Source organism: Toxorhynchites rutilus, chromosome 3 (assembly GCF_029784135.1).
Source record: "Toxorhynchites rutilus septentrionalis strain SRP chromosome 3, ASM2978413v1, whole genome shotgun sequence".
In the NCBI taxonomy this organism is placed as follows: Eukaryota; Metazoa; Arthropoda; class Insecta; order Diptera; family Culicidae; genus Toxorhynchites; species Toxorhynchites rutilus.
Window position 1 is genome coordinate 166,107,300 of NC_073746.1, and position 16,515 is coordinate 166,123,814.

The window sequence follows — 16,515 nt, forward strand, 5'->3', positions numbered from 1 at the left end:
TCTTATAATTTGCATACCAATCGAATCGGAAATTTTCTAAGATTTTTTTGATATGCTATACATTACAATTCGTTAATCTCTAAACGGTATAAATTCATGAAAACTGGAAGAACTACCTTTTTCCCATACATTTGTTCTGCCGATTTTTGTGCTATCCCTACCCATATTTCGAATGCTCATAACTGGAGCATTTCTTAACAGATCGGAAATATGTTTGCATCAATTGATAGGAAATATTTCTACGCGTCTATCACAGCAATAAATATTAATTAATAAAATTTTATTTTTCATTTAATAAAATTTGATTTTTCATGAGATGAACAATTGAATAACTGTAAAATGTCAAGCGTTATTTAAACGCCCCAACTGCCAAGTTTTGAATGGCCCGATTTACGGTTTCTCCAACACAGACTTCAAAATCGATGTACCGCTCTGTATGTATCGATGTAATCCGCTCTGCAAATATACTTGCAAGTCGGGGGTATTTTTGCTCCCACCGAGCTGTGTTTCTCTAACACGGACTTCAAAATTAATGTGCCTGGGGGATTCCGCTTTGCAAATACATGCAAGTCGGGGGTATTGTTTGGTGTTGAGTACTTTTGTACTCGCTTGTCGTTGTGCAGACCGGAATATGTTTCTCTAAAACGTACTTTTAAACTGAGAAGCTTGGAAAATCGTCATTTCAGATACTAGAGGTGAACGAACTTTCGCGGTTCGAAAACTACGTAAAAATGAGATGTGAAATATTTTCAGAAGGAAATGTAAAATACAATGATCGTTTGACAATTCATCCGTTCACATATTTTAGTAGTCCTAGGCATCATATCAAACGTAAAAGAACGTTCATCAAATTTATTTGTAACGAAGAACATAATCTTGTACAAAAATTTCGATGCATTCTAAAATAATATTCAAAGTGGTAAACAAGTGGATTGCATAATATAATTGCTACGTCGAAAATATGCGGTCGTGTCCCAGATACAACCCCTTACAATTTTTTTTTGCATGGAAATAAAGTGGTCACCAAGAGCGGGTAAGTGATTACCTGCCCATATCAAGCTAAATGGGATAGATTTATGCGTTTTTTCGTCCAAATTTGTTCAAATCATATTTGTTATAGTAGGTATATGCATGAAATAAGCTTGGCCTATTCACCTAGAGTCTCAATTTGAATTTTCTCTTGCATACAAAAGCGTAGTAAGAAACGCATAACGTTCCGCATAATGAGGCTTGGTTTAGTTGGAGTGGCATATTTATCCAGGGTCAAAGCCACAAAAGGATCTTCTTCAAGAGTAGAATGTAATGAGGTATATCAGCTTTAGTAAACAGAACATTGTAAGTTGCTATTCACCTATGACCACTTTGTCCCCAAACATGAAAATAATATCTATGCTAATTAATCGCTGAGATTAAACAAAATATCTGTTCACCTCTCCTAGAATATTTGAACAGTCGTCCAAACTGATGATTTGTACAACATATCAGATTGAATAAATTAAATTTCACGAGAAATTCCTTAGATAACATGCGCACAGAACTACGGCCGAATGGCTATCGAGGGATAATTTCCGTTTTTATTTGTATTTTGACATGCGACAGCTCTACTGAAGTACAGGGTGACTCAAAAGTCATTAAATTCCTCAAAAATAAGGTGACTATCAATACGGCATCAACAGTCAATAGTTATTCTGCCAAACAAGCAGGTGACCACTTTGCCCACCATGACCAATTTGCCCCCACTACCCCTATCGGTCCGTAAGCTATAATTATACCCCATCAAACACCGCTGGTCAGTTGCGTCTTTCCCAAGAACAGAGCTCGGGAAGTGACCGCTGCGATCGAATTCACTCGCATTTTAACAGCATCGCATGCAAGCGGCTAGCCGAAAATGCAACCGCTCGCAGCATAATGTTGCTACCCATTCACCATTCACACCGTTGGTCATTCCGGCTGCAAAGTACGAACTGATGACGAGATACGGAGAAGAAACCCAAAACAAGATGTAAAAAAGGGCTGAATCCGCCCAACGGTGCTCGAAGGGCTTGCAGGGAACGCAGTGTTACTGAAATAGGGCGTGTTTCGAAAGTGTATCATACGAACAGGGATGCAGAATGCGTTGGAGCGATGCAAGGGCTTGCGATGAACTTCGTACGGATCGTGCGGTAATAAATCAGCCCGACTGTTATGTTGCCTCTAGAGTTTACTTTTCATTCCTGTTTTCCCTTCGTCTTCTTTTTTTATTCTCATCAAGTGCTTCTTCCTTTTGTTGCAGTCGTTCGTATAATGCATTCGATGGTGATGTGCGAGAGATTTTCTCTGCTGACGAGCCGAGTTTTGTTTATCTCACAGGGTGAAGATAAAAATATTTTGGATACAATGTTTTCTAATATCGTCCTGAATATGCTCCGCATATTTCTATCCTCATCGACTCTAGCGGAATCGATCAATACGATAGATTCGGGACTGCGAAAAATGTGAAATCCCCCTGGAAACACCCTCGGGCGAATAAACAAAGTCCCTGTTGGTGGCACATAACTGGAGCGTCTACCAATTTCTACATTATACATTCTCCCGCTAGGCCGTTTGGAGCCCTTTGGAAGTCTACCGAGCGAAAGCAAGGTACCTGGAGCATTCCCCATACTCATATTGTGTCTTATGAGGCAGCCCGCGTTAACGAATTAACTCGATTTCGTTGTAGTTCAAACGGGAAGGCAAGTGTATAATTCTCTCCGCTGCTGGAAAAATAGGAAGGGACCGGGTGTTGCATATATTTTCCCAGTCACAGTTTGTCGTCCTTGGCGGCGGACAGCGCAAGTTTTATCGAATGTTTCTAATCAACGTATCAGTATTATTCCGGTCGTGAAAGTGAGTGAGTTTTGGTTGAATTTAGTATTTATCAACAGTCGGACAAATTAAGGATAATGTGGATAAAAAATCAATCTTCAAATTAGCTAGTTTATTCTGTGTGTAAATAGTTTATCTTGATGAAACAATATGTCTAGGAAAAATACAGAACAGGATGAGACAGGAAACAGTGAGGAGGATTGGGAAATTTTCGATGTTCTTTGCGGTGGGAAAGAGGTAGGAACAGGGTTTGCATGTTATAGGTAGTGAGAACGACTTTTTTAAGTTTACAAACAATCGGTTTACTGGACAAATCACATTATTGCAGTCTCTGCATCTTGTCAACTATATTACAACAAATACAATTTGAAGGTATAAATCGTGAATGTGTGAGACATCGGAGAAGCAAACCGATAAAATGATCTTCCTCGAAGATAGTCTAGATCAGTTTGGGGAAGAACGCGTATGGAAAAATGCTTGATTAGCAAAATGCTACATACGAGGGTCGTTCAAAAAAAAAAAAGGTTCAGTGCTTCAGAAATCGCGAAAAAATAAAGTTAGGACAAAAAACAAGGTGATTTTCGTAATCTACGTTTTATTTTCCATTTTTCTACATAATCGCCGTAACGTTCGAGGCATTTTGATAGCGTGGCACGAGTTTTTTCTATTCCGAGCGCGAAGTGCGTAGCGTCGAACTTTTTAAAGTACGATGTAACTGCGTCACGAATTTCTTCAGGGTTATCGAATCGTTGACAGCCTTTTGACGCCTGTTTCATCACCGTACTATTGTGAAGTTTTGGACCGATTAACAACCGCGATTAAGAACAAAGGGCCTGGTTTATTGACGAAAGGAGTGTTCCTCATCCACGATAATGTGCAGTCCCATTCTACTCGCGTAACTCAAGAGCAATTGAAAAAAATTCAAATGGAATGTGTTCGAGCATTCTCCTTACACCCCAGACCTCGCCCCTAACATCTATCACTTATTCCCGGTAATGAAAGAGGCGTTCGGCGGTCAACGATTCGATAACACTGAAGAAATTCGTGACGCAGTTACAGCGTACTTTAAAAAGTTCGACGCTATGCACTTCGCCCTCGGAATATAAAAACTCGTGCCATGCTATGAAAAATGCCTCGAACGTTACGGCGATTATGTAGAAAAATGGAAAATAAAACGTAGATTACGAAAATCGCCTTGTTTTTTTTCCTAACTTTATTTTTCCGCGCTTTCTGAGGCACTGAAACTCGACCCTCGTACAAAGTTTCAAAGAATTCTTAGAGGGCACTACAAACTCAAAAACGAACTCGCGAAATTTCTCTATATTCACTTTTGTTATGTGTCATCATATCAGCAAAACCATTTTATTGAGTGTGACACCCCGATATTGTTTCAACTAAATATAGCTCAACACATTCTAACAGTATTTCGGAGGTCTATTCAAAAAGTATCGCGACTCCAGAATTTCCGTTGATTACGTATACACCCAGGTTTTTTACGCGGTTTTTTCTTTGCGCGGTTTTTTACGAGGTGTTTTTCACGCGGATTTTCCAATTAACGCGGTATCCGCGTAGAAAAGTACCAGTGCAATATCACATCTCTCTCAGTTCACATTTCTCTCTTATGCTCCCTCAAATCATATTACGGTAATTAGTGCTTGTAACGGAGCTTAGCGCTTATGAAGAAAATGAGTGCTGCGCCTTATCACGATTCTTACGTAGATTTTAGGTGTTGGGTAACGGGGAGGTCACCGGGCGATACAACGGGACGAGGTTTTTACGGGCAGCTATTCGTGATTGTCTTTCCCTGTCTACTTAGCTCTGGACGGTCCAACAGTGGTGCTGCACTTGCATCGGCAGTAGAGTGTACAAATCACAGAGGGATCTTCTAAAAACAGCAGATGACCTCATTAGTGAGGAAAACCGAACTATGGCTACCAGTAACCAACGAAATTGCAGGAAAAAACTACGGGTTTTCGGAAGCGAGCAACTCTCAACTTTTTACTTCCGTTTTACGTAAGGATAGTCCCATTTGATATTTATCATTAGGTGACATGGTTTTTTTTTACGCAAATTTTCCAATTACGCGGATTTTTAGGCGGATTTTCGAGTTAACGCGGTTTTTTTATGCGGATTTTCCAATTAACGCGGTTTTTTACGAGGTATGTATCCCCCGCGTAAAAAAAACCTGGGTGTATTTGATTTGCGATTTTTGTGGCGTAATGTTGGTGCTCATGTCTCTCACTTATGCCGACAAGTTCAGCCTTTTGGATGTTCAATTAATTTCCGACAGCTGCATTTGTGTTGTATTTATTTTCAGTTCCGTTCCAATGAACTTTTTTCCAAGATTTTTTAACAATAGATGAGCGCAGATTCCAGCATATTCAGTTTCTCAAAAAACTTGCAAGAATCTTACAAATATCAGCATGCACTCTGCGCGAAAAACAGAATTCACAAAGCGTTGTCACGTCAAAAAAACAACGAAGCGTAACAAATATGAATTTTACCGTATTGTAGCTATGCAAAATCAACCGACCACTGACTCGCCTCTATCCGATTTTTTAAAACTTGGTACACATGATGGAAGCTACCTAAAATCGCAATTTTCATTATAATATTTGGTTGGGGATGAAGTAATCTTTTATTTCTGGGTGAAATTCAAAACATCCATTTAACACTCCTATACTCGCGCATTGGTCTGTCAGACCGAGAAATCAATAATTCGTTCATTTCTCAGAAAATATCAACACTACGACTTTACGCTTCTCTCTAGCTTCGTTATTCGTCGTTCGTCATCGTTTAGCGTATCGCATGTGTTGGTACAAAGGGGACGTGTGCCACTTTTTTAACACTTTCGGTCTGACACACCGACGCGAGTATAGGAGTAACTTTTTTGGACAAGTGCCTTTTTTCATATTCTAGAATATTGTTGAAAGAAATGTATAAATTAATGTTAGTGGCGTGGAATTCTTATTACATATAATGCATAAGATCATTACCGGACTATTCCTATTTGATTTCAGTCCCTTTTGTAACTGGATTGAACGGATCCATTTATTAACTATTCGTAGATATATTCGTCTTTAGATTCATACGTTCAAAAGCAAAATACAAATGTTTGACTTTCGTATAGTTATTCGCTAAATATAATGGTCATACATATACACACTTGTGAAAGAATTTCACTCGTGGAAGAGTTGTAAACAGTAAACTATAAACTAATCGGTGGCTAATGGTTATTTTTAACAGTTACAGTTTCTGGGATATTTTTTTATAATGAGCAATATCAACAAAAAAACAAGAGAAAGAAAAGGAAGTTCCTAGAAATCCTTTTATATCATCTTTTTATGCCCTATCTATAAAAGGGTATTAATTCTTAGTCTACCAAGAATACAGAGACAAAGAATATTAGAAATATGCGAACTTGATATTCGAGAACCTTTATCATCTGGTGATTATCTAGAAGGTCGGTAGTTTGTGTTGGAGTATCAAAAATTACTCTGTTTTGATGAGGCTGAATTAGATGACTATTAAAACACAATAAAGAGAACATATTTTTTGGAGTTTTTTCATTTAATCATACCCTCTTCTTAAAATAAATGCCAATAAAGCCTGAAAAATACACAATGACAACATTACAGAGAAGTTCAATTTTCGGTCTGTGACACCGTGCGCGAGTATACGTGTTATGATTTTGCACGCGAGTACAGGAGGGTTAATATGCTTCGAATATTCCGACTTGGGTCAAATTTGCACCGTTTTGTTTTAAAATTTGTTTGTGGTCTTCGTTCTTATTGGAGAAAAACTCTAGCTATAAATATTTACAATCTTCTCTTGATCCCAATTTTTTATTGCAATGCGAGAAAATGGTTGTAATCGCTTAGTACCAGGTCCGGACTATATGGTGGATGCATTAAAACATCCCAATCAAGCTCCCGGAGTTGTGTAGCAATGCGTTATCCTAATGGAACACAACACCTCTTCTGTTTGCCCATTCTTGACGTTTCTGATCAATTGCAGGCTTAAAACGGTCCATTTGTTGACGGTAGAGATCTGAATTTAGTGTATTGCACTAGATAAAAAAAATTAAAATAAATTAGTTGCACGTATTTTACGGTTACAGTAACGTCACCATAAACACCACTCATAATTTCAGCGGTCTGTCTTGCATTTTCATTTTTATAAAAAAAACTAGCTGACCAGGCAAACTTCGTCTCGCCCAAAATTAGTTTTTTGTTATCAATACCTTCTAATATTCCCGTTTTCTTACTATGAGCAAGTTCATGGGTCCAATCGCAGAACTGTTCATTGATTGATGTTCTAATCTACCCTTTAAAATTACCTTTTACTATAAAGTTCCTAGTGCTTCTACCAAAACTCGTCATTTTCATTTTAAGACACAATTCTCGTTCAAGATTTTTCAACCACTTGCAAATAACATGTTTCTCCGTTACATGGAATAAATGTTTTATACAGAAAATATGATAGAATAAAGACAGCCCTAAATCGGATAATTCCTTCCTCGAGTTCTGCTCTTATCAACACATTCGGCGATACTTTATTATTGGTATAGATAGAAGAAGATATAGAAATGCGTTTCATCACATTAAAATCAATTTCCAGTTTCGAATAAAGATCAATTTCGTTAGCGCAAACATCAAATGGACTTTTTTTTTCATACATACATTTATTGAATCTTCCATAATGTGGAAATAACAATAATTGGTTATACATTTAGTTCTAACATAATAAAGTATTACGTTTGTTGTCAATTCTTACAGTTAAAATTTCACATGTGTGCTGGAGCACAACACTAACGTTTGACCACGTTCAAATAATTAAGGTTTTTTTTCTTCAGACGTGTTACCATAGGTTGACCGAGTCGCCTTGCTAGTGGATTTGGATGATTCTTCACCTTTTCCGCATATTTCCTCCTCGTTTTATGAAGTTCTTCTTTAACCGTCGCCATCCCTAAGTCTCGATGTATGACACTATTGCGGATGTACCAAGGGGCGCCAGTAATTTGTCTTAGCAGTTTATTTTGTACTCTTTCGATGATTTCGATATTACTTGCTGAAGCTGTTTGCCATAGTTGACAGCCGTAATGCAAAATAGGTTTCAGCATGGATTTGTATAGAAGTAGTTTGAACTCTAGTTTTAATTTCGACTTCCTCCCGATTAGCCAATGTATTTGTTCTGCTCGCATCTTCAATTGCGTTTTCTTCGCATCTATGTGCTTCTTCCAGGTTAGACGACGATCTAGATGTACACCAAGATATTTAATTTCATTCAATTGAGGTACTGCAGATCTATTGAACTTAATTTGTGGGCATGTGTTCTTATTATGCGTGAACGTAACGTGGACACATTTTGTTTCATTTACTTTAATTCTCCATTTTTGAAGCCACTTTTCTACGACCGTTATGTGTTCCTGGAGATCCCGTGAAGCAATCGTTCTGTTTTTGTGACTGCTGAGAATAGCTGTGTCATCTGCGAATGTTGTAGTCATTAAGTTACGCGCGGTCGGGAGATCAGCTGTGTAGATGAGATAGAGAACTGGTCCAAGAACACTGCCCTGAGGAACGCCAGTATAAATTTCTTGCTCTGGTGATAGAGTTTGGTTATACCGAACATGAAACTTTCTTCCCAGTAGATAAGAACGCATAATTTCATATACTTGTGGTAGCATATTTTTAATTTTATAGAGCAGTCCTTCGTGCCAGACTTTATCGAAAGCTTGAGCTACATCAAGAAAAAGCGCTGAGCAGTATCCGCGGCCTTCATATACTTTACGAATTTCTTCTATCATTCGGTGCACTTGTTCAATAGTGCCATGTTTTGCTCGGAATCCGAATTGATGATTCGGGATTAATCTTTCAATCTCGGGCGCTGATTTTATCAGGATAATTTTTTCGAACACTTTTGAGAAGATTGGAAGGATGCTGATAGGTCTATAAGATTCCACTTTCTGTGCGTCTTTCCCTGGCTTAGGAATCATAATGATGGTCGAAATTTTCCATGCTTGTGGGAAATATCCTTTATGGGTCATTGCGTTGAAAATTCTCGTGAGATGTTTAATTGCTAGGTCAGGTAGTTCCTTGGTCATATGTCCGTTGATGTGGTCGATACCGGGTGACTTTTTCACATTGATATGATTATTGATAACAAGTCTCACCAGCCGATGTTTGATTTTCATTTTGTTTTGGTTTATAGCACCAGAAAATTCGAGCGTTTCTTGATTAGGTCCGGATTAATTCGGAGTGAAAACTTTTTGAAGATGGTTTGCAAAAGTTGCTGCTTTTTCATCGTCACTTCTGGCCCAATTACCAGAGGACATTCTGAACGGCGGGACCTGTAACTGAGGTCGTTTTAGATTCTTAGTTGCCTTCCATAGTGAGTAATTATTATTTTGATTTGGCGATAATTCAGTTAAGTAATTATGGAATTTTTCATCTTTCTCGTCTTGTAATAGCTTTCTTAATTTACGTTGTGCCACATTGAATTGATTTTTAGATTCTGGCGATCGTTTGTTTTGCCAGATACGTCTTAGTCGTCGCTTTTCTGCAACTGCTGCTTTTATGTGGGAGGCAGTAATAATTTATTTGTGTTTCTGAGGCTTCATAGGTGGGGTAGCTATCTTCGCAGCGTTCTTCATGAGTACACTGAGCTGGTTAACTGCTTCCTCGATATGATGTTCGTTATCCAGAGGTAGATCGAGAATGTTAGAGGAGATATATGTCTTATATTTTGTCCAATTCGTTGAAAAGTTAGTGAGATTAGATGACGTCTGCTTCACTTCCTTTTCTATGAAGTATTCCAGGAGTATTGGTGAGTGATCAGATGATAAATCCAGATGAAGCTTCGATCGAATTCGTTTACTATTAATATTTTTTGTGACAGCGAAATCTAGCAGGTCCGGAAGTCGTGCGAGGTCCTCTGGCCAGTGTGTCGGTTCACCGCATGATACAATGTCATAGCCAGAGTCAGTGATAACGTTGTATAATACGCGTCCACGAGTGGTAATCAGCCTTGATCCCCAAAAGGTGTGTTTTGCGTTAAAGTCACCAGCGACGATAAATCTGTGCCCTTGGAGTGAGAAGAAGTCTTTCAGTTCCTCTACCGAAGGGTGGTGGTTCGGTGAAGAGTAGAGTGCTGTTAGTACTATTTTCTCAGATTTATTCTCGATGCACACAGCCGCTGCTTGGATATTTAGAGTACTGTGACGGTGCCATAAATAGTGTGGAATATCTCGTTTGATGAGGACCGCAGCCCCACCTCTTGCTGACCCGTGCGGGTGATTTGTACCATAGAAATCATATCGCGTAACTCTGATGTTGTAGTAATCCGTCAGATGAGTTTCATTGATAAGAAAAACGTCAATGTCGTGTTGGTTCAAGAATAGTTTAATTTTATTCAAATGGTTATGTCATTCAGCTCGCGCAGTCCGAAGACATCGGTCGCAAATTTGTTCGCGTCTATTGTAGAGTGGAGATTATACCGTTCTCAGTTCGTGGCTGGTGAAGTTATTTCGCCCTAACGGGGTTCTCTTTATTGCGCGAGTGAGGAGAGCAGCAATCACTACCAGCGTGAGGAAGAAGTCCTCCACGGCGGACGCGGTGCGTGTGCCGTATCATCGCTGTGTGTGCTTTAGCATCGTCATCGATTCCATCATCGTGTTGTGGTGCGATATACCGTTGCATCTGTGCCGAGCGATTGCCACGCGGTTCGATTGGGACACCGTTTCATTTCATTCGCATTGGTGTGCGATTTAGGCATAATATATATTAGGTTTAGAAATACAAAAAAAATAAAAATTATATTATTTTATATCTGCCGTAATGGCAGAAGGTCATGTTGACATGGAGATTGAAACTACTGTTTCCTCCTCACTAGCTACAACGGGGGCTGGGAAGTCGCTTAAACGCGTTCCCCCCTCAGAAGATGTCTCTTCAGAGAAAGAGGTAATCTACCTTAACAAGCCCCCCTCAAGAAAATTGGCAATCTTTTCCTCTTCGCCCCCTCAATCTCCCGCTCCAGCTTCCGCTCTACTACCGAACTTGCCTCCCAGCCCTACTGATCCCGCTCCCGTTCAACAATCGACCTCGTCCTCCCCCTCAGTTGTTTCCTCTCCTCGTGTCAAGGTCTATCCAGACGATGCACTTGGAGCTGGTCCATGGGTTGTTTTTTTCCGGCCTAAACCAAAAGGAAAGTCAATTAATGTCATTCAGGTTTCGAAAGATCTGGCAAGATTATATTCCTCCGTGATCGAAATCTCTAAGGTTAGACCGAACAAACTGCGTGTTGTCGTGAGTGATCGGAAACACGCGAATGCAATTGTGATCGACGAGAGATTCTCCCTAGAGTATCGCGTCTACGTGCCCTCCCATGACGTAGAAATCTCGGGGGTGGTAACTGAAACTGGTCTGACGTGCGAAATGATAAAAGAAGGAGTTGGTAAATTTAAAAGACTCCCGTTGGTGGGTGTTAAAATTTTGGACAGCCGCCAACTAGGAAAAGTATCCCAAGAAGAGGGAAAAACTAAATTCACGCCGTCAGACTCGTTTCGAGTAACTTTTGCTGGTTCCGCTCTACCTGACTACGTCATGGTGGGCAAATTGAGATTGCCTGTGCGACTCTTCGTGCCAAAGCCCATGACTTGCCGAAAATGCAAGTCAGTTGGTTACACTTCAGATTATTGTGCCAACAAGGAGCGCTGTGCCACTTGCGGAGAGCAACATGAGGGGAAATCCTGCAGTGCGACTGAGCATAAATGTCCATATTGTGGGGGATCCCCACACGAGCTCTCAGTTTGTGAAACTTATAAGAGTCGCTGGGAGAAACAGAAGCGCTCTTTGAAGGAACGCTCGAATCGCACTTTTGCGGATATTTTAAAGGGCGCTTCTCCAATGGCCCAACAACAACAACTAATCAACACACAAAATGTCTTCGCCACGTTGCCCGTTGACGAAATAGAAGCGGACACAGCTAACGGGGGCACACCGTTCATTTTCCAAGGGAATCCCCGGCGCAAAAATGTGACCACTCCCAAAGTTCAAGGACAAGCCCCTCCGGTGATACCCCCTGTTAGCATGCCTAAAAAATCGAGTGCAGCGGACAAGCAAAATCAGGTTCCTCCTGGTTTCCGTGGGAATAATTCACCTTCGAATGGCCCAGCACTCGAGGGGACATCAAAAACCCCAACTGTCCCTGTTTTTCCGTCCAGTTCAACTTCCCAATCGGGATTTATAAAGTTGTCTGACCTTTTGGACCAAATCTTCAAGTGTTTTTATGTTTCCGACTCCATCAGAACCATTGTCATTTCAATGCTTCCAGTATTAAAGACAATTTTGCAACAATTGATGCAGACATGGCCCCTCCTTGCAATGATTATCTCTCTTGATGTCTAATTTAAATAGAGAGGTCGAAGATATCACTGTTTTACAGTGGAATTGTCGTAGTCTTATCCCTAAATTGGATACATTCAAATTTTTAATTCATAAGTTCAATTGTGATGTTTTTGCTCTGTCCGAAACTTGGCTTTCTTCGCGAGATGATCTCTCTTTCCACGATTTTAATATCATACGCTTGGACCGTGATGACAGATACGGAGGGGTGCTATTGGGTATCAATAAGTGCCACTCATTTTTTCGAATTGACCTTCCACCTATTGGAGGGATCGAAGCTGTTGCTTGTCATGCAAACATCAGAGGCAAAGACCTCTGTATTGTCAGCTTGTATTGGCCTCCGAGAGCTGCGGTTAGCCGCAATCAACTTGTTTTATTTTTTTTTATCTTCGCTTATTTTTCGTCGGCCTATTTCCGCCACTTTAGTGCCAATCACCGACATCAGGGAGGCGACTCCACCTGTTCCTACCTATCAGACTCAACAACTCATGAGCCGGGCCAACTTCTTTTACTTCCGCTCCGAAGGAAGACGTAACCAGAGATTTTTCGCCTCAGAAAATCCCAACGACGCCAGCTGGGATTGAACCCAGGCCGATCGGATTGTGAGGCTGTTACGCTAACCATACAACCACTGGCGCCGTCTTGAATCAACTTGTTGACATGTGCTCACTCCTTCCTGAGCCACGATTGATCTTGGGAGACTTCAACTCTCACGGAACTGCCTGAGGGGAACAGTACGACGACAATCGTTCATTGTTGATATATGACCTTTGTAACAACTTCAATATGACCGTTTTGAACACTGGGGAAACAACACGTGTACCTAAACCTCCTGCTAACCCAAGTGCTCTTGACCTCTCGCTTTGCTCGAATTCACTATCGTTAGATTGCAAGTGGAATGTAATCCAGGATCCCAACGGCAGTGACCACTTGCCAATCAAAATTTCCATCACCATTGGTTCGAATTCTTCTGAATCTATAAACATGGCATATGACCTCACAAGACACATTGACTGGAAAAAATATGTGGACGCAATTGCTCTAGCCATCAATTCCAGAGATGGTTTGCCTCCATTGGAGGAGTATAACTTCCTTTCTCGTTTGATCTATGACAGCGCGGTTCGCGCTCAAACGAAACCCATCCCAGGCTCCACTTTTCGTCAAAGGCCTCCCAATCCATGGTGGGATAGCCAATGTTCCAAGCTTTATCAGGATAAATCGAACGCATTTAAAGATTTTCGGAAACGTGGAACCATTGAGAATTTTCAAACGTATTTGGACCTTGAAAATCAATTTAAAAACTTGATCAAAGGGAAAAAACGTGCTTATTGGCGAAATTTCGTGGGAGGTTTGTCACGAGAAACGTCAATGAAAAAAATATGGAAAGTGGCTCGAAACATGAGAAATCGCTCTTCATCGAATGAAAGCGAAGAATATTCACATCGATGGATTTTTAATTTTGCACGGAAGGTTTGTCCCGATTCCGTTCCTGTGCAAAAAATTGTTCGAGATATACCACTAGATAGGTGCGATCTTGATTCCGAGTTTTCGATGGTAGAATTCTCTCTTGCTCTCCTTTCTTGTAACAATTCGGCTCCAGGAACGGATAGAATTAAGTTCAACTTGTTAAAAAACCTCCCTGATGTGGCGAAACATCGTTTGTTGAATTTATTCAATCGGTTTCTGGAGCATAATATTGTTCCAGATGATTGGAGAGAAGTGCGAATTATAGCTATTCAAAAACCCGGAAAACCCGCGTCCGACTTCAATTCGTACCGCCCAATAGCAATGCTGTCTTGTATACGGAAATTGTTGGAGAAAATGATCTTGTTTCGCCTTGATCGTTGGGTTGAAACGAATGGCTTAAAGGGTGTGTCACATCAAATTGCATCACGGAAAAAACACTGTAGAAATTCGCCCAGTAGACCGATCCTTTTGAAAATTTTAGACAGTAAATTTTCTTTTTATTCATACTGCGAGCCCAAGCCCGTATGCTCGCACCTTCCTCTTTACCCCGTCCATAAGGTTCTGTACAACGTCAGGTTGTAGTTTTTTTGAACAGAAATCCATTTTCTCTTGAAGTCCGCCTCCGATTTGACAACTTTTGGGTTCTTCCGGAGGGCCTGCTTCATAATCGCCCAATATTTCTCTATTGGGCGAAGCTCCGGGGCTTTGGGCGGGTTCATTTCCTTTGGCACGAAGGTGACCCCGTTGGCTTCGTACCACTCCAACACGTCCTTTGAATAGTGGCACGAAGCGAGATCTGGCCAGAAGATGGTCGGGCCGTCGTGCTGCTTCAATAGTGGTAGTAAGCGCTTCTGTAGGCACTCCTTAAGGTAAACCTGCCCGTTTACCGTGCCGGTCATCACGAAGGGGGCGCTCCGCTTTCCGCAAGAGCAGATCGCTTGCCACACCATGTACTTTTTGGCAAACTTGGATAGTTTCTGCTTGCGAATCTCCTCCGGAACGCTGAATTTGTCCTCTGCGGAGAAGAACAACAGGCCCGGCAGCTGACGAAAGTCCGCTTTGACGTAGGTTTCGTCGTCCATTACCAGGCAATGCGGCTTCGTCAGCATTTCGGTGTACAGCTTCCGGGCTCGCGTCTTCCCCACCATGTTTTGCCTTTCGTCGCGGTTAGGAGCCTTCTGAACCTTGTATGTACGCAGACCCTCCCGCTGCTTGGTCCGCTGGACGAATGAACTTGACAAATTCAGCTTATTGGCGACATCCCGGACCGAACTTCTCGGATCACGTCTAAACTGCTTAACTACGCGCTTGTGATCTTTTTCACTGACGGAGCATCCATTTTTGCCGTTCTTCACCTTCCGGTCGATGGTTAGGTTCTCGAAGTATCGTTTTAGTACTCTGCTGACCGTGGATTGGACGATTCCCAACATCTTACCGATGTCCCGATGTGACAACTCCGGACTCTCGAAATGAGTGCACAGGATTAATTCACGACGCTCTTTTTCGTTCGACGACATTTTTCCAAATTTACGAAAAATTGACAGTGAAGCATGGCCAACGTGATCTATACACTCTTATCTGATTATAAGCGAAAGCTGAAGATATAATTCCTAAAAATTAAATTTCTACAGCGTTTTTTCCGTGATGCAATTTGATGTGACACACCCTTTACTCTCAGATACACAATATGGGTTCCGGAGGGGCAAGGGGACGAATGATTGTCTTGCGTTGCTTTCTTCAGAAATTCAAATGGCTTACGCCGAAAAAAAAACAAATGGCTTCAGTATTCTTGGACATAAAGGGGGCCTTTGATTCTGTTTCTATAGAGGTTTTGTCAGACAAATTACACTCTCGGGGTCTGCCGCCTCTGTTGAATAATATGTTATATAACTTGCTTTGTGAGAAACAGTTGAACTTTTCTCACGGGGATTCGACAGTAAATCGGGTCTCCTACATGGGCCTCCCCCAGGGCTCATGTTTAAGCCCCCTTTTGTACAACTTCTATGTAAGCGACATCGACAATTGTCTTACACAAAATTGCAGCCTAAGACAACTTGCAGATGACGGAGTGATGTCTGTCGTAGGATCAAACGACCTGCAAGGACCCTTACAAGATACTTTGAACAATTTTTCAACCTGGGCCATTGGGCTAGGGATCGAATTCTCCACGGAGAAAACAGAGATGGTGGTTTTTTCTAGGAAGCATAGACCAGCAAAACCAAAGCTTCAACTTTTGGGTAAACCGATCACTCATGCTATGTCATTCAAGTATCTTGGGGTCTGGTTCGACTCCAAATGTACTTGGGGGGCCCATATTAGGTATCTGAGTAAAAAATGCCAACAAAGAATAAACTTTCTCCGTACAATCACCGGCACCTGGTGGGGAGCCCATCCCGAAGATCTTATAATGTTGTATCGAACAACTATTCTCTCAGTGATGGAGTATGGCAGTTTCTGTTTTCAATCAGAGGCCAAAACACATCTCATTAAACTCGAGCGAATTCAGTATCTTTGTCTCCGTATTGCGTTGGGATGTATGCCCTCAACGCATACCATGAGTCTCGAGGTTTTGGCAGGCCTACTCCCACTAAAAGATCGCTTCAATTTATTATCTCTTCGGTTCCTCATCCGGTGTAAGGTTATGAACCCATTGGTGATCGGAAATTTTGAGCAGCTTATCGAGCTAAATTTTCATTCAGGATTCATGAGCTCATATCATGAATTTATCTCCATGCAGGTTGATCCTTCTTCGTATACTCCCAACCGTGTTTGTTTTCCTGACTACATCAATTCCTCTGTACAT

At 41.1% G+C, this 16,515-nt stretch overlaps 1 protein-coding gene across 2 annotated transcripts in view; it reads left to right on the forward strand.

The window, feature by feature from the left end:
• The first annotated feature begins 2,875 nt into the window (after positions 1–2,875).
• The window catches only part of LOC129778309 (coiled-coil domain-containing protein 170), a 47,076-nt gene continuing 33,436 nt past the window's right edge, over positions 2,876–16,515 (forward strand). Inside the window, exon 1 of one of the 2 annotated variants that reach the window (XM_055785133.1) lies at positions 2,876–3,081. In XM_055785133.1, the coding sequence (XP_055641108.1) occupies positions 2,995–3,081 (87 nt within the window). In that variant the 5' untranslated portion in view covers positions 2,876–2,994. The remainder of the gene's footprint in view (positions 3,082–16,515) is intronic. The other variant, XM_055785135.1, reaches the window with a different exon arrangement.